This window comes from Nansenia antarctica, assembly GCF_963989245.1.
Source record: "Nansenia antarctica genome assembly, chromosome: 2".
In the NCBI taxonomy this organism is placed as follows: Eukaryota; Metazoa; Chordata; class Actinopteri; order Argentiniformes; family Microstomatidae; genus Nansenia; species Nansenia antarctica.
In genome coordinates this window covers 28,754,677-28,776,290 of record NC_137675.1, presented here as the reverse complement: position 1 = coordinate 28,776,290, position 21,614 = coordinate 28,754,677, and the positions used below count along the sequence as shown (strand labels likewise).

The 21,614-nt window shown below is 47.8% G+C and overlaps 2 protein-coding genes across 2 annotated transcripts in view; both read right to left on the bottom strand.

The window, feature by feature from the left end:
* Positions 1 to 7,969, bottom strand: part of LOC308150080 (lipid transferase CIDEB-like) — a gene marked incomplete at both ends in the record, with an annotated part of 29,271 nt that extends 21,302 nt beyond the window's left edge. The window contains 3 exons of the mRNA XM_080522946.1: positions 6,954 to 7,112; positions 7,293 to 7,393; positions 7,954 to 7,969. Of these exons, the coding sequence (XP_080379072.1) occupies positions 6,954 to 7,112; positions 7,293 to 7,393; positions 7,954 to 7,969 (276 nt within the window). The remainder of the gene's footprint in view (positions 1 to 6,953; positions 7,113 to 7,292; positions 7,394 to 7,953) is intronic.
* A 3,493-nt stretch (positions 7,970 to 11,462) lies between these two features.
* Positions 11,463 to 18,028, bottom strand: LOC308150079 (lipid transferase CIDEB-like; the record flags this gene model as incomplete). Its single annotated transcript, XM_080522945.1, has 4 exons — positions 11,463 to 11,700; positions 13,737 to 13,927; positions 17,403 to 17,540; positions 17,903 to 18,028. The coding sequence occupies 4 exons, from the start codon at positions 18,026 to 18,028 to the stop codon at positions 11,559 to 11,561; spliced, it is 597 nt and encodes a 198-aa protein (XP_080379071.1). The 3' UTR covers positions 11,463 to 11,558.
* Positions 18,029 to 21,614: the final 3,586 nt, after the last annotated feature.

Below are 21,614 nucleotides of genomic sequence, written 5' to 3'. Positions count from 1 at the left end.
ATTGGTCCATGGAAAATGGAGAGCGCTGCTCGAACCACATGGTTGAGGCCTGGGTACCTTCCAGTGTCAATGACATTTGCCCACCAGTTAACCATGTTGTCCCCATCAGTGTACAGGGGAAGGGTGGAATTTGTGCTGAATTTGACAACTTCCAGTGGCATGTCAAATTGGGGTGTGGCACCAAGTGGCTCATCATCCCTGCCAGCCACTTCAGGAGGATGCCCGTCTCTGAGTGGCCCCTCACCAATGGGTCCAAGGCAGACAGTGACTGCAGGGTCCTGCTGTCCAGTGGCAGCTTTTTCTGCATATAGGCTGCTGTCGACATGTATGCAGTCTTCGCTGTTTCGAGAAACTGCAGCACACTCTGTAAAACATTAAAACGATTGCAATTAAATCATTTTAGCTGGAGAAATTTATAAATGTTTGATTTGCCGTTTTTAATACATTTACTAACCTGATTACGTGGATTTCCTGCCTTCAGTTTCTCCGCCACCTGTCCGACATACAGCTCACAGAGAGGCAGCATTTTGGCCTTGAAATCCAACTCCATGATATTCTTTGGGGTGGTATGCGGATTCTCAGCCTTGATAAAGCACCCCATGAAGGTTTTCACAACTTCAAGCTGCTTGTCATGCAGCTTGTGGACAAGGGTTTGGCTGCCCTGTGAATAATGGCATTATTATAAAATGCTACAACAATTCTATTACCATACACAGACATGCAGTTGAGGGTCTGTTTATATCACAATCTAACTGATGAGAGAATACAAGGATAGGCCTATTTAGTTTATCTATCAGAGATTGATAATTCACTAATTCATTAGTGTGAAAACACACACCTGGAACACCGTAACATACTCCTTCATGATGGGAAGGACGCCGAGGTAAATGCTCAGCTGGAGGTCTGTGTTGCGACTCTCAAACCAGAGCTTCTTCCACACCCTTTCTTTCCTGTCCTTCCCAACTTGCGTCATTCCTGGAAGAGAGAGATTAAATACAATATGTATTTTGGGCTACATACAGTATACAAGAGGATTAATCACATAAGATTGTTGGCGGCTGAGGCCCCCCTTTACAATATTAGATTAATTTAAAGAATTTTTGGGGGGGTCCTGGTGGAAAAATTGTATCCTGGCCTTTGCCCGCTCACCAACACTGTGGTCCTTGTATATCTCCACTATATCACTGTGGATCTTGTATATCTCCAATTTTGCCGGCATTGTGGATGTGGTGGCATGAATCTCCATCAACATCTAGGAGGTTCTGACAGTACTTGGACCTTATCCTGATCTCCAGCCCGGACTTACTCCCTCGCATGACGTTGCAGGAGTCCATCATCATGCTAACCATGTTAGTAAATTGAGTTGTGTGTTCCTTGAAAAAGGTCACTAGGGCCTTTTCCAGATGTTCAGCAGTGCCCTTTAGTACTTCAATGGAGCCAAGGTGCTCGACGACCACATGCTTCAGTTCCTGATTAAAGTAACCAACAAGGATTGACAGCACCTTCTTATTGGAGCTTGATGTGCTCTTATCCAGGTTGATGGAGAAAGGGCTTGACTGAATGCTCTCAAACGTCCTCTCTGAGAAGGTGTACATTGATTGCAGCTTGGCAAGAGCTTGTAGTAGATCTCAAACTTCTCCCGCGGGTCCTGGGGCGCATGCCCAAAGACGAACCAGTGCAGCTTGGCACTGATGCTCCACGCCTCTGAGTGTAGCTTGTCAAACACCACGGGCGTCTTGATGGTCAGTGACAGCTGATACATGGGCATCTTGATGGTCAGTGACAGCTGATACATGGGCATCTTGATGGTCAGTGACAGCTGATACATGGGCATCTTGGTGCTGCGGCCACAGTCGGGGATGAGCCGGTGCTTGGGGTGCAGCTTGCCAGGCCCCACCCGGGAGTCAAAGTCCAGCAGGGCCTTGTTGAGCTGTGCCACCTTTCGTCCTCCTGGGCGAGGGAGAACAGGTCCACCTGGTCGCCTTTGGACTCCAGCATGGCCTCCAGCTCTTCCTTGCCTTTACAGATCATAATAAATAAATAAAAAAGCGTCTGCTGAATGTCAGAAATGTAAATATAAATCTCAGATCAAATCTGAATTGGGTATCAGAGTATTCTAATGGGCATCAGGGGCCTCATTTATAAAGCTTGCAAAAAAACAAGGCAAGGCAAGGCAAGTTTATTTGTATAGCACATTTCATACAACAGGGGCAATTCAAAGTGCTTTACATGCATTATTTAAAAATACAGCAAGAGGAGCATAAGAAAATTAAAATTACAATGAATAAAAGCAAATATAAGAAGTAAATAGATAAAACATTTAAAAAGACAATAGTTAATGGACAAAATACATTGATAGAAGTGTTTGTGTTTAATCATAACTGGTGCAAAACATGAAGGTTTTTAGCTTAGATTTAAATATTTTAAGGGTTTGGGCCTGTTTGATTTCTTCAGGGAGTTTGTTCCAGGAGCATGCAGCAGCGTGACTGAAAGCTGCTGCACCGTGTTTTGTTTTTACTCTTGGAATTATTAGCTGATTTGTCTCAGCTGACCTTAGGGACCTTGCGGGAATATAGGGTGGGAGGAGATCTGATATGTATTTTGGTCCAAGACCATTTTGTGATTTGTATGTAATTAGGAGGATTTTGAATTCAATTCTCTGAGAGACTGGTAGCCAGTGCAGGGATCTCAGGATTGGTGTAATGTGTTCAAATTTCTTTGTTTTTGTTAGGACCCTAGCAGCGGCGTTTTGGATGAGCTGCAATTTACGAACAGCTCCTTTAGATAGGCCTGTTAGTAGATGTAGCCCAGCTACTAACGTGAGCTATGAGCATTTCAATAAATAAGTCCATTTAATAAATAAGCATCATTTCATGGTTATGTACACGGTTATTAACATTGTTATAAGTTTATAATGTGTACTTGTTTACAAACTCTAATGTGAGTTCGCTCATTGGTTATATGTCATTCATTCATTTCTTTATTTCATTGGTCCATCGGGAAGAGCTAGCCAATGAAATGTATGCTGAGAGAGAGGGGGCGGGACTTTGTACTAATAGCGTTAGGTTGCGTGTCAGAATGTTTGAGGACCTCGTCGAGGAAGTAAGACTTGTGTATGCTGTGTGTATTAACAATTCGGGAATCAACGAACAGTTATTCTTTGGATGTTGGTGCACATTGAAGCTACCAGAGAATTGGAAGTCGAGAGACCAAGCCAAAGGAAAGCTCTCCGTTGGACAACGGAGACCGTTTCCAATCGCCTGGGGTAACTCGAGACCGTCCATTGAATCTTCGCGTCAGTGTCCTTCAATCATTCTCCTGCGCTCGTGGGAGAGCGCTGGACCTCATCCCCCCTCATCTCTGCCTCTTTTTACACCATCTTTCAAACCCCTCGTTTACCTACGAGTTCCCCACGAGGTTACGTGAGTACTGAACCACGCACGAGCTTTTGTTTGGACTCGTGTGGACGAGTGAAGTGGCCATAACAGTTTCAAGGCCCCCGCTCACAAGCACCGTCAGCTGCAACGGTAACACTAGTTAATGGACTGAGTTACAGAGTGCGTGTGTGTGTGTGAGTGTGGGCCCACCTTTTTATTTTACTGAATGATATATTGTACAATTGTGAATCCTTTGAGTTGACTTTGAGTTTATTGGAAACATTACATTTATTTCCTTGAAAGGAATTGGAATAGGCTTTGAGCCTATATTTTGTTATGTGATATTGTGATATTGTCTGTTGACATTGTATTGTGAATATTGTCTATTGACTTTGTATAACATTATAATTGACTACCAACACTTTAAATTTAGCATTTAGTAAATAAATATATACCCTTTGGTATTTGTATTTAAAGCCACTGTGTTGTGTCATAAACAGGTAATAGGCAATTCATATTCAGATGATTAAAACATAAATACATTAAAAGGATTAAAAAGGAAGTCCTATTTAAAATACTTCCACATAGTTAATGGAGGCACTGATCGTCATAATTTGAATAGTTTATTATTACAGGTAATACCGCCACTTATTTAAAATAGAACTCAGGCCCCGCCCATATGGCAGGGGTTACATAGACCATTACAATAATCAAGTCTACTCGAAACAAATGCATGGATGAGTTTTTCAAGGTCTTGCTTGGACATGAAACCTCTCATTCTTGTTATGTTTTTCAGGTGATAGTAGGCTGATTTAGTTATTGAGTTTATGTGGCTGTTGAAGTTTAGATCGGAGTCTAGAATTACACCAATATTTCTGACCTGTTTTTTACTGTGAAGAGAGAGAGAATCAAGTTTTGCACTGACTTTCGATCTTTTGTCAGGTGCAGCGAATACAATTATCTCTGTTTTGTCCTTGTTTAGTTGGAGGAAGTTTTGTGTCATCCAGGCGTTTATTTGCTCAATGCAATTACAGAGATTGTCAATGGGACTATAGTCGTTCGGTGAGAGGGCTATGTAGATTTGAGTGTCATCCGCATAGTTGTGGTAGGCAATTTTGTTCTTTTTTATGATGTGTCCCAATGGAAGCATGTAGAGATTTAATAGAAGGGGGCCAAGGATTGACCCTTGGGGAACCCCACATGTCATTTTAATTTGGTCAGATACAAAGTTGCCAATGGAGGCATAGTAGCTTCTGTCCTGTAGGTAGGATCTAAACCAGTTTAGGGCAGTGCCCGAAAGTCCTACCCAGGTTTTTAGTCTATCTATTAGAATGTCATGGTCTACAGTGTCAAAGGCAGCACTAAGATCTAGTAGTACCAAAACTGAGATTTTTCCGGAGTCTGTGTTTACGCGAATGTCATTAAGGACCTTAATAAGGGCCGATTCAGTGCTATGTAGGGGGCGAAAGCCTGATTGAAAGTCATCAAAGAGATCATTTAGGGTCAAATAATTGCTAAGTTGTTCGTGGGCAACCATTTCAATAATTTTTCCTGTACAGGGAAGGTTTGATATGGGTCTGTAGTTGTTTAGTACAAATGGGTCTAGGCCGTTCTTTTTTAGTAGAGGCTTAATAACTGCAGTTTTCAGGGCTTCAGGGAAGATTCCTGATGAAAGGGAGGTGTTAATTATTTGTATTAGTTCGCCTGCCATGCAGCTAAATATGTTTTTTAAAAAGCTTGTTGGCAGGACATCAAGGGCACAGGTGGATGGTTTAAGACGTGACATGATTTTATCTAGGGTCTTGTAATCAATCGTGTTAAATTGTGACATGGTTGTTATGTCCGCCCTATTTGGGGTTGTTAATGGGGACATGTTTTTCATGCCTGACACAGAAGACCTAATGCCTTGTCTAATGGTTTCTATTTTATTGTTAAAAAAGGATGCAAGCTCATTGCATTTACTAGTTGAGTGAAATTCCTGAGCAATGGGTGTTGGGGGATTTGTTAGTCTGTCAACAGTTCTGAAAAGGATGCGGGCATTATTGATGTTATTGTTTATGATCTTAGAGATCAGCGCTGATCATAATATGACCAGCTGCTTGGAGGAGGGTGGAGGCAACACGGAGGGCTTCTCTGAGAGAGGAAGAACGTGAGTGAATCAGTTGAATATACAGGCAGTAATTAGTAAAAAAAAAAAAAATCAATACCCCCCCCCCTTACACGCACAAAGTCACCATATCCTCTGCTCACCTGACGGTTTTCTTGGGCCCAAGGCATTTGAAGTCTGCACTGACTGAATACCAGCCCCTGAAGGTGGCCTTCACGCTCAGAGAACCAAAGAGGTCCTTGGGGTTCAGTCTGTACAGGTCAAAGGTCACACGTGCGATGTCTTTTCCTGTCCGGGGCTTGATCTGATCTTGGGGTTTGGAGTAAGCCTTTCCCTGAGGGTTTGGATGAGAGAAACAAGGCTTTAGTTTAGACGGTAAGGCAGAGAATTCCATGTCGAGATCCTTATGGATCACACACACACGTCTTTCTTTCTTTTTTTTCTTTATTTATCCAGGGAAAACTGAGACCAAGGTGTCTTTTGCTCCCTGTCTACACTATTAGTATGATTACAAAGCTACATTAAATATATATGAAATATACAACACAATAAAATACAAAACATTAATCGTAAAACTCGTTAACACAGCGTGAGCTTAGAATTATAAGGTTCTATCTCCGTTTAGGGCAGTTCAGAGATATTGAGCGTCAAAGTTTTTACAATCCATTATGTTTTGTGAGATGGAACCTTTGTATTTCATGAATTACTAACTCAAAAATGTCAACATTAAAAAAAATAACACCACACATGCATTAATAAACACCTAATGCAGGGGTCCCCAAACTACGGCCCACCCCCACACTTGGACCGGCCCTTTGAACAACGTGTAATTTCTAACTGCAATTGCGGCATTGCACCGAAGTGGTGGCGGGGGCGCTGTTTCGCAAATAATTGGAAATAAATTTCCACCATAAATTGATGCAGAAAGGGCACAAATTGCATCTAAATTCACCAGAATGCAAGAAATTAAGTGTTTGATGCTCGTTTAAGGATCCCCAGACATCCCTGCTTCATGGGTCCCCCCGTGTATGATGAGGGTCCTCCCTCAAGTATCAGACTGTAAAACTGATTATATTTCATTGACATATCACTATAGGTATAAATTCCATCCAAATTCAACTGTTTAGACTTTGTTTGCATCCACCAGTGCTCTCCTGCGCGCAATTGCTTTGCGCAACCGCCTCCATTCCACTCCGTTCCATATTATTTTATGTTAGAGACCAACCCAGGCCCCCCATCACAGAAAGGAAAAATGATGTGGCCCTCACAGAAAAAAGTTTGGGGACCCCTGACCTAATGGATCAGATTATGTACAAAACTCAATTTTGACAAAAATGGAGATAGAACCTTATAATTCTAACGTCACGACAGGCTAATGTACATGCACACTGAGATGCACAGATTAGGGATGAGACTACATTAGCAAAATACTCTAATATTGATACAGTATCGGGCCACAGACAACCTACAGCAGGGGGTCTCCATGTCTGGCAAGGCTCCAGGGCCATGAGGACAGTGTTGTCAGGCAGGGACATGAAGAAGTCCTCAGAGTCCACCTCAGTCCCGTCCTCCTCACACACCAGGGACAGACACATGGTGGACAGGGACAGCAGCAGAGCCTCGCACACCTAGACAGACAGAAAGCCAAGGGATATTTTCAGGAAACAGTCCAACTAAGTGAGTATGAAGTCAAATCTGTATTATGTGTTTGGTTTTTTCTCCTCAATATCTCTTAATTTGTGTTGCATATTTTCATAATCATTGTGTGTTGCATCAAGTCTCTCTCTCTCTCTCTTCCTCTCTCTCACCCTGTCTCTCAGCTCCTCCAGAGTGCCGGCTGTGACGCCCTTCCTGGTCTCCCTGTCTTGGGTGACCACTCTGAACGGCCGTTGGGGAGCTTTGTGATTGGCTGGCACGCACACACATCTCTTTTTTTTTTTTATTTGTTTTTCAGATTTTATCCCCTTTTCACCCAATTTGGTAGCCAATTTAACCCAATTTAGCATCCAATTATCCCCTGCCTATTGCGAAGGATCCGCCGCACGACCCCGTGGCCGGCAGTCCCAGAGGAGGCCGCCAGGCAGACTAGGCTGACTGGCTCCTCGAGCCCAGTACCGTTACTCCAGCACCAGACGGGGGCGGTGTTGCGCGACGGATCCTAGTCCAGAAATACTCCTATACCACCCTCGGAAGCGGCCGGCCAATATGCCGCTTCCCGTGTGCCTCGGCCATATCTGGATCTGGCGAGCCGGGATACGAACACACACACATCTCTACACTACTTCTGCTGTCTCTGGTATTAACGCACATCAGCAAGCTGCTTGTGAAAAAGACTCAGAAGATCAGAATATAATCAGAATGCACTGGAAAATGGAGATGTTGTGTAAAATGGAGATGTTGTGTAATATGGAGATGTTGTGCGGCTTTTATAAAAAACAAAACAACACTGTCACTGCTGCCACTACTCACAGATTTCATTTTTCATAGTTTTTTTATTTATTATTTCTACTGTAAATGTTTGTAATATTTTCAACAACATAAAAAAAATGTTATTAAATAATGTAAATTTAATTTAATTAATTTTGCCATTTAGCAGACGCCTTTATCCAAAGCGACTTACAATTACGAATTACAGGGACATTCCCCCTGGAGTAACTGAGGGCTAAGTGCCTTACTCAAGGGCACACTAGTAGTGGTGTGGTTTCAGGCGGGATTTGAACTCACAACCTTCCGATCACAAGTCCAACTCACTATCCACTAGACCACCACTACCCCTAGTAGTTTACTGAAGTTAAACTACCTAGTTTACTGAAGTTAAACTAACTAGTGAACCCCTAGTAGTTTACTGAAGTTAGTATGAAGGAGACATGAGGGGGTGAGGCATGGAAAGCCAGGTGAGGATGAGGCCAGTGGAGGGGGGAGGCCAGGGGAGGGGGAGGCCAGTGGAGGGGGGAGGGGGGAGGTGTGGGAGGCCAGGGGAGGGTGAGGCCAGGGGAGGGGGGAGGCATGGGAGGCCAGGGGAGGGGGGAGGCATGGGAGGCCAGGGGAGGGGGGAGGCCAGGGGAGGGGGGAGGCCAGGGGAGGGGGAGGCCAGTGGAGGGGGGAGGTGTGGGAGGCCAGGGGAGGGTGAGGCCAGGGGAGGGGGGAGGCCAGTGGAGGGGGGAGGTGTGGGAGGGCAGGGGAGGGGGGAGGTGTTGGAGGCCAGGGGAGGTGTGGGAGGCCAGGGGAGGGGGGAGGCCAGTGGAGGGGGGAGGCATGGGAGGGGGGAGGCCAGGGGAGGGGTGTGCAGAGAGTGCAGTTACGACGGTCCAGATGTACCTCGATTAGTTAGTTTGATTAAGCTCATTTTGAGTAATTAATAATTATTAAGAAATTACCTTGCCCCCGCCCAGCTAGGTTTCCCCCCCTTTTTTCTCTCTTTGATTTCGTTTATTGTTTTCTTGCCATTTGCCTAAAACACATGTTGTGTGTCCAAGTAATGATGCCGTAGTTCAGTTGGCGGTTTTTTGATGTATTGTGCGCTCGCAACAGCGGAGCAGCCGTCCGTCCGAAGTGCGAAGAAGGACAAAAAGAAGATTTGGTGACCGAGATTTAACGGGATAAATCAGACCTTAGTAGATAATTTGACAACGTAAAGTCTTAAGGTGAGTTTACACATTCACATCTCTTGTGCAACGTTTTCCATCATTATTAGCCAGCTAACATTCGTTAGCTATGAGTCTAACGATTAGCTAGCTTTGTGTTAGCCAAGCCACTACATTTAGGCTACTCCGTTCACGGGTAAGTCATATATATCATCATAACTAGCTAGGTAGTAATATATATCATCATAACTAGCTAGGTAGCTACAGTAAGTCATATATATCATCATAACTAGCTAGGTAGTAATATATATCATCATAACTAGCTAGGTAGCTACAGTAAGTCATATATCATCATAACTAGCTAGGTAGCTACAGTGAGTAATATATATCATCATAACTAGCTAGGTAGCTACAGTAAGTCATATATATCATCATAACTAGCTAGGTAGTAATATATATCATCATAACTAGCTAGGTAGCTACAGTAAGTCATATACAGTATATCATCATAACTAGCTAGGTAGCTACAGTAAGTCATATATATCATCATAACTAGCTAGGTAGCTACAGTAAGTCATATATCATCATAACTAGCTAGGTAGCTACAGTGGCTAGATAGTCTAATTCCATTTAGCATGTTTTTGTTGTTGTTGTTGTTTTTAGTTCAGCTGTGGAGCCTGATTGCCATCGCAAACCCTTGCAGCAACAGATTAACACATTTTGTTAATTAATTTATCTGCATTATGACTATAGGATGGTGGGGGGGGGGGGGTGCTCAGCATTATACCAAACACAGTCCCAATTTGTGTGTTGATGAGAGATAATTTATTTGTTCTCTTTTACACCCTCATAGGAGTTCTGTAATGACCAGGCACAGGAAGATGGACCACCATCCACCAGGGGTCGTCCATCCCTCGGACAAGACTGAGACAGCAGGCCTAGTCTTTACACCCAGACCTCCCGCTGCTCAAAGACCACGCCTGGCCTCCACCCCTGATAAAACTCTCTCCTCTCCTCCAGAGCCTGCTGAGGGTCACAAGGGGGTCACATCTGAAGTATCCGGGGGGTGTAGTTCCGCCTCCGCCCCCACCGCCGCATTCAGCCTCAACGAAAACCACATGGTGTGTCTGCCTCTCGTCTCGAACGGTCAGCTGTTGTGGGCGCGCTCAGAGCAGACCCAGGAGCTGGAGGGCACAGAGAAGCTGGTGGAGGCCTTCAACGTGTTTCCCTACCTGACCCTGACGGAGACGGCCGTGCTCGCCCAGAGCTGCTCCCTGCACCCCGACCAGGTCCGAGTGTGGTTCATGGTCCGGAGGCTCCGCTTCGGCATCAGATGGGACGGCAAGGAGATACGCGAGGTGCGCAGCAAACTCTGCTGCACTCCATTCCACCCCCCGACGCAATCGGCGGAGGGGGGGAAGGGAAAGGAGGCAGAAAGGGAGGAGGTGGCGAAGGAAAAGATGCTGGAGGGGCGAGTTGTCCTCAGGAGGGAGGATGTCAACAACAACAACAACAAGCACAAACTGTCACCTGTCTCCACCCAGGTTAGCCGCCTGTCGTCCGGGGCTTCACCTGTTCTTCGGAAGCCCACTTCCACTGTTGCTTCTCTCAAACAGCACAGACACAACAACAAACCAGGGCCCCAGAAGAAGAAAAAGCCCCAGAGCACAAGTCCGTCCAAGCCAGGCCCCCGGCCGAGGAAGAGTACAGCTCAGCAGGCCATCCTGAGGCAGGCCTTCCTCACCTGCCAGTGGCTCACCAAGGAGGACCTCACACTTTTGCAGGCGCAGACGGGTCTCACCCGCCATTACATAACCCAGTGGTTCAGCGACACGCGCTACCACGTCAAGCAAGGCCTCGAGAGATGGATAAGGGAGGAGGATCGCTGTAAGATTATAGCTGAGGTCAAAGAGAGGCAACAGAGGAAGTCACAATAAAAATCTTCATTCACTGTTCATTCATTGTTTTAATCTTCATTCACTTTATTGCCTCCAGACTCACATGTTCTTTCTCTTTTCTTTATGAATAAACAGTTTTTTCCTTGTTCTGCAACTATTTCTCCTCATTTATATTTTGTGAGCTGCATCATTGTCAACAGATGAACTACACAGATGAAATCATGTATATAAGACAGTAGGAGATGAATGTAATTAAAAAATGACATCTTTGTCCATCACACATTATATCATCACTGTGTTTAACATGGTACAATTGATAGAAAAAGAGGATTATATACATCAAACTTATTTGTATTTTAATTTGTACAACCAACTTTTCTACATTTTACATTATACACCAGCAGCATAATGTGTTAAGCTTATCATACTCATTGTACATATTATACTCATAGTATTCAAAATATTACTCGAACAGAAGGTTGCCACGATTGGCACAAGTACATGTTGTGATCAGCTCCACATCTTATCTTCTATTCTCATTAGACCTGATGAGTGATTAGCCAATCACAGAGGGTTAGGGTTAGACACTCCCCTAATTCCAGTACTCCATAGAGCCTGCCGGCTGGGGCTGCCAGGACTCCGCCCCCTCGATGATCCGGCGAATCACAGAAGCAGCGCTGATCATAATATGACCAGCTGCTTGGAGGAGGGTGGAGGCAACACGGAGGGCTTCTCTGAGAGAGGAAGAACGTGAGTGAATCAGTTGAATATACAGGCAGTAATTAGTAAAAAAAAAAAAAGTTAAATGGCTTCAATGGCTGGCAACCCCGCTGGCACGTCGACTGGACACCATCGAAGCGCTTCTCTCTACAAACTTTGTACAAACTTTCTGCCTTCATCCTCTTCCAGACCTGCTCGGACCACAGTCCTCATCTCACCTCTACATAACTAGCAGGTCCTTCTGCCCAGGCCAGGAGAAGCGGTTGGTCAGTGTCTAGGTCAGTACGGCTGAGATGGGAGGAGAGAAGAAGGCCAAGGCCAAGGCCAAGTCACCCAGGCAGAGGAGGAGCGGGGAGACAGGAGGGTCCAGTGGAGACGCACCAAAGAGCGCAAAGGCCAAGAAGGAGAGAAGCAAAGAGAAGGCGGCTGGAAAAGCCCAGAAGAAGGTCAAGGCCCTGAAGACGGCCGTCTCGGAGTCGGACGAGGACGTCAGGTTCCAGCTGGCGGTGAAACAGGAGGAAGAGGAGGACGACTTTGCTCCGGAGAAGAGGTGGGATGGCAAGTCGCAAACCAGTGCGTACGGGCCTGGGCCGGAAGAAGACCAGGACGGGGCTGCGTTCAGATCGGTTGGCCCCAGCAGGGAAAAAGGAGAAGGCATGGCAGGCAGCGACCACCTCTGAGGATGAGGACAGCCAGGGGTATGACAAGCCCGGGCCTAGATCCAGGCGGACTGGGTCAGCCCCAGTTGAATCGGCAGCGGACCCTGACTTGTTGTCCCTGTTTCAGAACTTTTTGTCTACTCAACAGAGGAGAGATGAGGACCTACGGGAGGAACTCCGCGGCCTCCAGGCATCACTCCTCCCATCACCGTCCAGAGGGGCTGGGGCAGCAGTCCCGTCGGGTCCAGCCACGTCAGCCAGCAGTAGTCCCAGATGGGCACTCCCGACTCCAGGCCCAAGAAGGTCGGGTGTTTCGTCGGTCAGCTGGGGGCAGCGTGCCAGCAATCCAAGCGGCCAGGCTGACCTCGTCAGCGGGGATGAATTGCCGGTTTTTCAGCGGAAAGAGCCTAAAATACCATTATACCAGCAGGGGAAGGACATTGAGAATTACCTCCTGCGGTTCGAAAGAATGGCAAGGACATGGCAGTGGCCGGAGGGTGAGTGGGCGTGTCGGTTGGTCCCGTTGTTGACGGGCAAAGCCCTAGAGGCCTACACCGCCATGGACGAGGACATGTCCAATGTCTACGCGGATCTGAGGGAGGCACTGTTGCTGAAATTTGACATTTCTACCACTGGACACGCAAACCTGGGTTCGAGAGCACGAGCCACAGGATGGACTCGCCGCTGCGAGATTGGCCCTGCAGTACCTCAATGCTCGAAGAGGAGCACCGCCACGACCTGTGCTCGCGCCAAAGACTGCCAGAGACCCAAGGGATGGGGAAGGTAACTTTGGGGGGGTGAACTTTGGGAAGGGGGAGGTGAGGGAGCAGTCAGCCAGTAGGGGTGGGGTTGGACTGGTCTGTTTTTATTGTCAGCAGTCAGGGCATAAAGCAGCTGTGTGTCCGTTAAGAAAGCCCAAACTGTCAGGATTGTGTTGTGTCCCTAGAGCAACAGACCACGAGAAGGAGGGGATGGGTGACAACACCGGGTTGCTTACAGTACATGTTAATGGGACACCCCTCGTGGCCATGTTAGATACTGGTAGCTCACTGTCACTGATAAGAAAGGTCAATGTGCCTGCTCATTGTGTTAACCATGGTCACCAGACCCTGATTGAGTGTGTCCATGGTGATCGGAAGCACTATCCCACCACTGCCACCAGTATGTTCCAAGGGGGCGGGGCTTAGAGTTTAAGAGGGGCCCCAGAGTAAACCCTAGGCAGTCGGAGGTTGGGAGAGCCAGGATGCTGTGGTGTCTGTATGCTTTGTCTTTGTCTACACGGGCCAAATAAATACACCTTGCATGAAAAATGCTGCGACTTTGCCATCATTTTGCCATCATTTTGCCCCCCCCCCTCTTACACGCACAAAGTCACCATATCCTCTGCTCACCTGACGGTTTTCTTGGGCCCAAGGCATTTGAAGTCTGCACTGACTGAATACCAGCCCCTGAAGGTGGCCTTCACGCTCAGAGAACCAAAGAGGTCCTTGGGGTTCAGTCTGTACAGGTCAAAGGTCACACGTGCGATGTCTTTTCCTGTCCGGGGCTTGATCTGATCTTGGGGTTTGGAGTAAGCCTTTCCCTGAGGGTTTGGATGAGAGAAACAAGGCTTTAGTTTAGACCAGTGGTCTTCAACCGGGGGTCCGCGTCCCCTAGGGGGTCCGCAGAGGTACTGCAGGGGGTCCGCCAAATTTTTTCAGAATAATTAACAATTTTCACCAAAATAATTTGTGACAATTAAAAAATATAACAAAAGTTATATTGAGTAAACTACAAGCATTAATAGGCAATAATAAGCTACTTTTGACAAAAAACTATTTAGAATAAAAATGTACTATTTACCATTTGCATTATGGGTAATGACCCGAGGCACTGTTGAAGCTGAGTGTTGATTAAACTGGTTGAGCTAAACCTGCGCAAGTTGTCCGAGTCCGATAATGATATTATAACTTCACATTATTAGTTACTACTATTAATTAGTGAAGCAGGATGGATACATTTGTAACAGTAACGAGACCTCGAGCTCGAGATCCAACGGCTAGGCCTACTCCTTCCACCTCGGCCCCAGCAGCGCCTGCCCCAGGGGCAGATAAACGCAAAAGAGAAAAGTCCCGAAAATATTCAGAAGTGTACCTAAAGTTTGGATTTACTTTCATAGAAACCGAAGGAGTGGAATTGCCGGTGTGTGTTGTTTGTGCGGCGACGCTCTCAAACGAAAGCATGAAGCCATCAAAGCTGCAACGACACTTTGAGACGAATCATGGCCACTTACAAGATAAAGCACTGGACTACTTTCAGGCTCGTCTGCACTCTCTCCAAGGCCAACAGACAATGATAAGAAAATCTGCGAAAGTCGGTGAGCTTGCTTTGAAAGCCTCATATCAAGTTGCTCTTCGCGTTGCCCAGTGTAAAAAGCCATACACAATTGCAGAAGATTTGATATTGCCTGCGGCCACTGATATGTGCAAGACCATGTTTGGGAATGATGGATATGGATATGCAGAAAAGTTGAAGACTATCCCATTGTCAGACACAACAATTGCTCGGCGAATTGGTGAAATGGCATCGGATGTGAGGGTGCAGTTTTTAAAATTACAAACGGCGGAGGCATTTGCACTCCAATTGGATGAATCAGTGGACATCTCCAAAGACGCACAGCTCTTGGCATTTGTGCGCTTTGTTGACCAAGACGAAATGTGTGAAGAGTTCTTGTTTTGTAAGAAGCTTCCTGAACGCACAACAAGTGCTGAAATTTTCAAAGTGATTGATGACTTTTTCGGTGAAAATGACGTAAGTTGGGCAAAGTGTGTCGCGGTGTGTACCGACGGTGCGCGCGCTATGACTGGGCAAAAGAGTGGACTGATGGCGCTTGTCAGAAAAGTCGCCCCCAAAGTGATGTGGACTCACTGCATGCTGCACAGAGAATCCCTCGCCGCTAAAGAAATGAGTGCTGAGTTTGCCGATGTTATGGACACTGTTGTAAAGGCTGTAAATGTTATTAAGAAGAGTGCCCTACAAACTCGCCTCTTCGCTTCTTTATGCGCCGCTACAGGAGAGGAACACACAGCGCTCCTTCACCATTCAGAAGTCAGATGGCTTTCCCGTGGATCCGTATTGGCACGAGTATTTGAATTACGCACAGCTATCCACGAATTTCTAATTGGCCAAAACCGCGCGGAGCTGGCTGCGCATTTCATCGACAATGCCTGGGTCTTTAAACTGGCATATCTGGCGGACGTTTTCGCAGAGTTGAACCGGCTGAACAGTTCTATGCAGGGCCGCAATACACACGCCATTCAGCTGTATGATAAGATGGAAGGCTTCCTGAAAAAAACGAAAAGATGGAGAGAGCGCGTCAGGGGAGATAACATCTCCATGTTTCCATCAGTGGAGGAGTTGACGGATTCCGCTGTGATCTCGCCTGACGTGAAACGCGCAATTGGTAATCACTTGGAGGCACTTGAATGGCAATTCGAAAAATATTTTTCTGAGACTGAGTCCTGGAGAAAGGACAAGACCTGGATACAGTTTCCTTTCAAAGAGAATGCACCCGACGGCTCAAATCTGACAGCCGCTGAGGAAGATCAGCTGATCGACCTGTCCACAGATAGTACACACAAGCATGTGTACGAGTCAAAGCCACTGATCCAGTTCTGGATCCATTGCCAAAAATTCTTCCCACAACTGACAGCAAAGGCCATGGTGAGCCTCTTGCCTTTTGCAACCACATATCTTTGCGAAAGTGGATTCTCCTCCCTCACCCACCTGAAGAGCAAATACCGTTCAAGACTGCAGCCTGAGGATGACATGATGCTCTGCCTGACAACCTCCATCTCCCCCAGAATAGACAAGCTGTGTACCACCCACCAGGGCCAGTCATCGCACTGAGGTAAGCATACCTGACTTCCTGAAGCTAAATGTTTAATTGTTGAATAATAATAATAATAATAGAAAATATAAGCCTCATCAACAATAATAATAATAATAATAACCAATAATAATTATGCATGAACGTTTTATCAATCATAAACACATATAGGTTAATAACCCAGTAATTAGCCTGTTACTTATTAATTTTCCCTTGTGACCTGACCCCCTGCCTGTCTGCCGACTACTCCTCCTGTCTGACCCCCTGCCTGTCTGCCGACTACTCCACCTGCCTGCCGACCATTCTTCCTGCTTGATTCCCCACCTGTCTGCCGACCCTTCCTCCTGCTTGACCTCCCGCCTGCCTGACGACCCACCTGCCTATTCCCATCAGCCTTGTTACTAGAAATAAACCTTTATTATTTAACTCTTACCTGTTCACCTGTGTCTGCGTTTGGGTCCTACCTCTGGTCGTGACAAAATAGGTTAATAAGGTGAATAAAGTTATTATAGGCCTTAAAATGTTTTTTTATTTTTTATTTATTACATGTGGGGGTCCCTGTTCTGGTTGTCTCTCGTCCAAGGGGTCCTTGGGCTGAAAAGGTTGAAGACCCCTGGTTTAGACGGTAAGGCAGAGAATTCCATGTCGAGATCCTTATGGATCACACACACACTTCTTTCTTTCATTTTTTTCTTTATTTATCCAGGGAAAACTGAGACCAAGGTGTCTTTTGCTCCCTGTCTACACTATTAGTATGATTACAAAGCTACATTAAATATATATGAAATATACAACACAATAAAATACAAAACATTAATCGTAAAACTCGTTAACACAGCGTGAGCTTAGAATTATAAGGTTCTATCTCCGTTTAGGGCAGTTCAGAGATATTGAGCGTCAAAGTTTTTACAATCCATTATGTTTTGTGAGATGGAACCTTTGTATTTCATGAATTACTAACTCAAAAATGTCAACATTTAAAAAAATAACACCACACATGCATTAATAAACACCTAATGGATCAGATTATGTACAAAACTCAATTTTGACAAAAATGGAGATAGAACCTTATAATTCTAACGTCACGACAGGCTAATGTACATGCACACTGAGATGCACAGATTAGGGATGAGACTACATTAGCAAAATACTCTAATATTGATACAGTATCGGGCCACAGACAACCTACAGCAGGGGGTCTCCATGTCTGGCAAGGCTCCAGGGCCATGAGGACAGTGTTGTCAGGCAGGGACATGAAGAAGTCCTCAGAGTCCACCTCAGTCCCGTCCTCCTCACACACCAGGGACAGCAGCAGAGCCTCGCACACCTGGACAGACAGAAAGCCAAGGGATATTTTCAGGAAACAGTCCAACTAAGTGAGTATGAAGTCAAATCTGTATTATGTGTTTGGTTTTTTCTCCTCAATATCTCTTCATTTGTGTTGCATATTTTCATAATCATTGTGTTTTGCATCAAATCTCTCTCTCTCTCTCTCTCTCTCTCTCTCTCTCTCTCTCTCTCTCTCTCTCTCTCTCTCTCTCTCTCTCTCTCTCTCTCTCTCTCTCTCTCTCTCTCTCTCTCTCTCTCTCTCTCTCTCTCTCTCTCTCTCTCTCTCTCTCTCTCTCTCTCTCTCTCTCTCTCTCTCACCCTCACCCTCTCTCTCTCTCTCTCTCTCTCTCTCTCTCTCACCCTGTCTCTCAGCTCCTCCAGAGTGCCGGCTGTGACGCCCTTCCTGGTCTCCCTGTCTTGGGTGACCACTCTGAACGGCCGTTGGGGAGCTTTGTGATTGGCTGGCACGCACACACACACACACATCTCTATACTACTTCTGCTGTCTCTGGTATTAACGCACATCAGCACATCAGCAAGCTGCTTGTGAAAAAGACTCAGAAGATCAGAATATAATCAGAATGCACTGTAAAATGGAGATGTTGTGTAAAATGGAGATGTTGTGTAATATGGAGATGTTGTGCGGCTTTTATAAAAAACAAAACAACACTGTCACTGCTGCCACTACTCACAGATTTCATTTTTCATAGTTTATTTATTTATTATTTCTAGTGGGGTGGGGGAGGCCAGGGGAGGGTGAGGCCAGGGGAGGGGGGAGGCCAGTGGAGGGGGGAGGTGTGGGAGGCCAGGGGAGGGTGAGGCCAGGGGAGGGGGGAGGCCAGTGGAGGGGGGAGGTGTGGGAGGGCAGGGGAGGGGGGAGGTGTTGGAGGCCAGGGGAGGTGTGGGAGGCCAGGGGAGGGGGGAGGCCAGTGGAGGGGTGAGGCGTGGGAGGGGGGAGGCCAGGGGAGGGGTGTGCAGAGAGTGCAGTTATGACGGTCCAGATGTACCTCGATTAGTTAGTTTGATTAAGCTCATTTTGAGTAATTAATAATTAATAAGAAATTACCTTGCCCCCGCCCAGCTAGGTTTCCCCCCCTGTTTTCTCTCTTTGATTTTGTTTATTGTTTTCTTGCCATTTGCCTAAAACACATGTTGTGTGTCCAAGTAATGATGCCGTAGTTCAGTTGGCGGTTTTTTGATGTATTGTGCGCGCTCGCAACAGCGGAGCAGCCGTCCGTCCGAAGTGCGAAGAAGGACAAAAAGAAGATTTGGTGACCGAGATTTAACGGGATAAATCAGACCTTCGTAGATAATTTGACAACGTAAAGTCTTAAGGTGAGTTTACACATTCACATCTCTTGTGCAACGTTTTCCACCATTATTAGCCAGCTAACATTCGTTAGCTATGAGGCTAACGATTAGCTAGCTTTGTGTTAGCCAAGCCACTACATTTAGGCTACTCCGTTCACGGGTAAGTCATATACTGTATATCATCATAACTAGCTAGGTAGTAATATATATCATCATAACTAGCTAGGTAGCTACAGTAAGTCATATATTGTAGTGCCGGAGGAAAAAGGAAAGACGTAGGCAACGTAATGATAACTGTTTAATCAAAACAACAACTTGTACTCTCAGTACAGGACCAGAAAATGGTTACCAAAACTCGTGTATCTAAACAGGAAGGTGCAACGTTAATAATCCTCCCCTCTGCCCCTAGTGCCAGAACTGGTTCCCTCCCACTACACAACCAACAGTAAGAGGAGAACATGAACCCATAATGTAGTCACTACACCAGCCCCCCCAGTGTTCACCTCAATATTGGAAATCCTCACGGCGAGGAGGGCGTATGGCCCGGCCCCTACGATCGTAGGTAAAGTCAGGAGGTGCGGGAGGAGGTGTGACATCGCCCATCACGTCCTCCTGCAGGGAAGGACGGGGGGCAGCGACGACCGGGGGCTCGCGAGCTGCGGGGGGTTGTCGGGGTCGGAGGGGGGAATGGCCAGGGCGCGGCAGGGGAGGTAGGACTGGAGGCCGGCCTCTGCGCGGTGGCAGGGCCAAGTCCAGGGGCAGTTCAAGGTCCAAGTGGGCCGGTTTGAGGCGATCAACGGACACACACTCAGGCCAACCCCCCATGTCAACCATGAAGTTCTTGGCTCCGGCCTCGATGACACGGAAAGGCCCGTCATAAGGAGGACGTAGTGGAGTCCTGTGGCCATCATGACGAATGAAAACGAACCTCGCTGAGTGCAGCTCCGGGGGCACCCTCGAAGTAGGGACACCATGCTGCGTAGTCGGGACCGGGACGAAGGTCCTGGCGCTGTCCAGCAGGGAGGCGCGCTGAGCGGCGGCGGACCAGGGCTCCGTTGACTTGGGAATGAAGTCACCGGGGACCCGCAGCGGCTGTCCAAACACCAGCTCAGCGGACGACGACTGGAGGTCCTCCTTAGGCGCTGTCCTGAGCCCCAGCATGACCCACGGCAGCTTGTCAAGCCAGTCGCTGTCCGTGAGGCTGGCTCGAAGGGCGGCCTTCATGGATCGATGGAAACGCTCACAGAGCCCGTTCGCCTGCGGGTGATAGGCGGTTGTGCGGTGGAGCTTGACCCCCAGATTCTCCGCCACCGCTGCCCACAGCTCTGAAGTAAACTGTGAGCCACGGTCAGAGGAGAGATCAGCAGGGGTGCCGTAGCGGGAGACCCACACCGCGATGAACGCCCGGGCCAGGTCGGGGGCTGTCGTTGAGGAGAGCGGAACTGCCTCCGGCCAGCGAGTCGTCCTGTCCACCATGGTAAAGAGATAGGTGTATCCGTGCGAGGGGGGCAGCGGCCCTACCAGGTCCACGTTTACATGATCGAACCTCCGCTCAGGCACAGAGAACTGCTCCAGGGGGGCCTTGACGTGTCGATGCACCTTGGCGCGCTGGCAGGCGATGCACGTGTCAACCCAGGCCCTCACATCCCTCTTGAGCCCATGCCAGACGAATTTCTCTGACACCAGCCGTGAGGACGGTTTCCTACCAGGGTGAGACAAGCCGTGTATCGCCTCGAAGGCGGGGCGCCTCCAGTTGGCGGGGACCACCGGTCGTGGCTGACCCATGGAGACGTCGCACAGGAGCGTGGCCCCTGCGTCACCGAAAACCACCTCTTCTAGGCGCAGTCCTGTGTCCGACAACTTGAGAGCCTGGACGGCGGGGTCGGCGGCCTGGTCTGCAGCCATGCGCGCGTAGTCCAAACCCAGTTGGACCGCACCAACCACCGCCCTGGAGAGACAATCCGCGACCTGGTTGGACTTCCCAGCAACGTGCTGGATGTCTGTGGTGAACTCGGATATGTAGGCGAGCTGGCGCTGTTGGCGGTCGGACCACGGCTCCGCCACCTTGGACATGGCGTGCGTGAGTGGCTTGTGGTCCACGTAGGCCGTAAACTCGCGGCCCTCCAGTAAAAAACGGAAGTGTCTGACAGCAAGCCACAGCCCGAGGAGCTCCCTGTCGAATGTGCTGTACCTTTGCTCTCTGGGAGACAGCTGGCGGCTGAAGAATGCAAGAGGCTGCCAGGCGTCCCCAACCCACTGTTCGTACACCGCTCCCACAGCAAAGTCAGAGGCGTCCGTGGTGAGAGCAGTGGGTGCCGAGGGCGAGGGGTGGGCCAACATGGCAGCGCGGGCCAGGGCCGCCTTGGTGTCCTGAAAGGCTTTGACACGCTCCGCCGTCCAGTCCACCGGCTGCTTCAGAGTCTTGCCCTTCTGGGCATCGTACAGAGGCCGCAGGATGTGAGCGATGTGGTGGAGGAAGCGATAGTAGAAGGTTACCATCCCGATGAACCCCTTGAGCTCGCTGATTGTGCTGGGGCGCGGGAAAGCAGCGACAGCTTCTACCTTCGAGGGGAGGGGGGTCACCCCCTCTGCGGAGACCCGGTGCCCGAGAAAGTCGATGGCGTTCCGTCCGAACTCACACTTCGCCGGATTGACAATCAGCCCATGTTGGCTGAGCCGTGTGAAAAGGGCCCGGAGGTGGGACAGGTGCTCCTCCTCCGTGGTGCTTGCGACGAGGATGTCATCCAAGTAGACGAAGAGG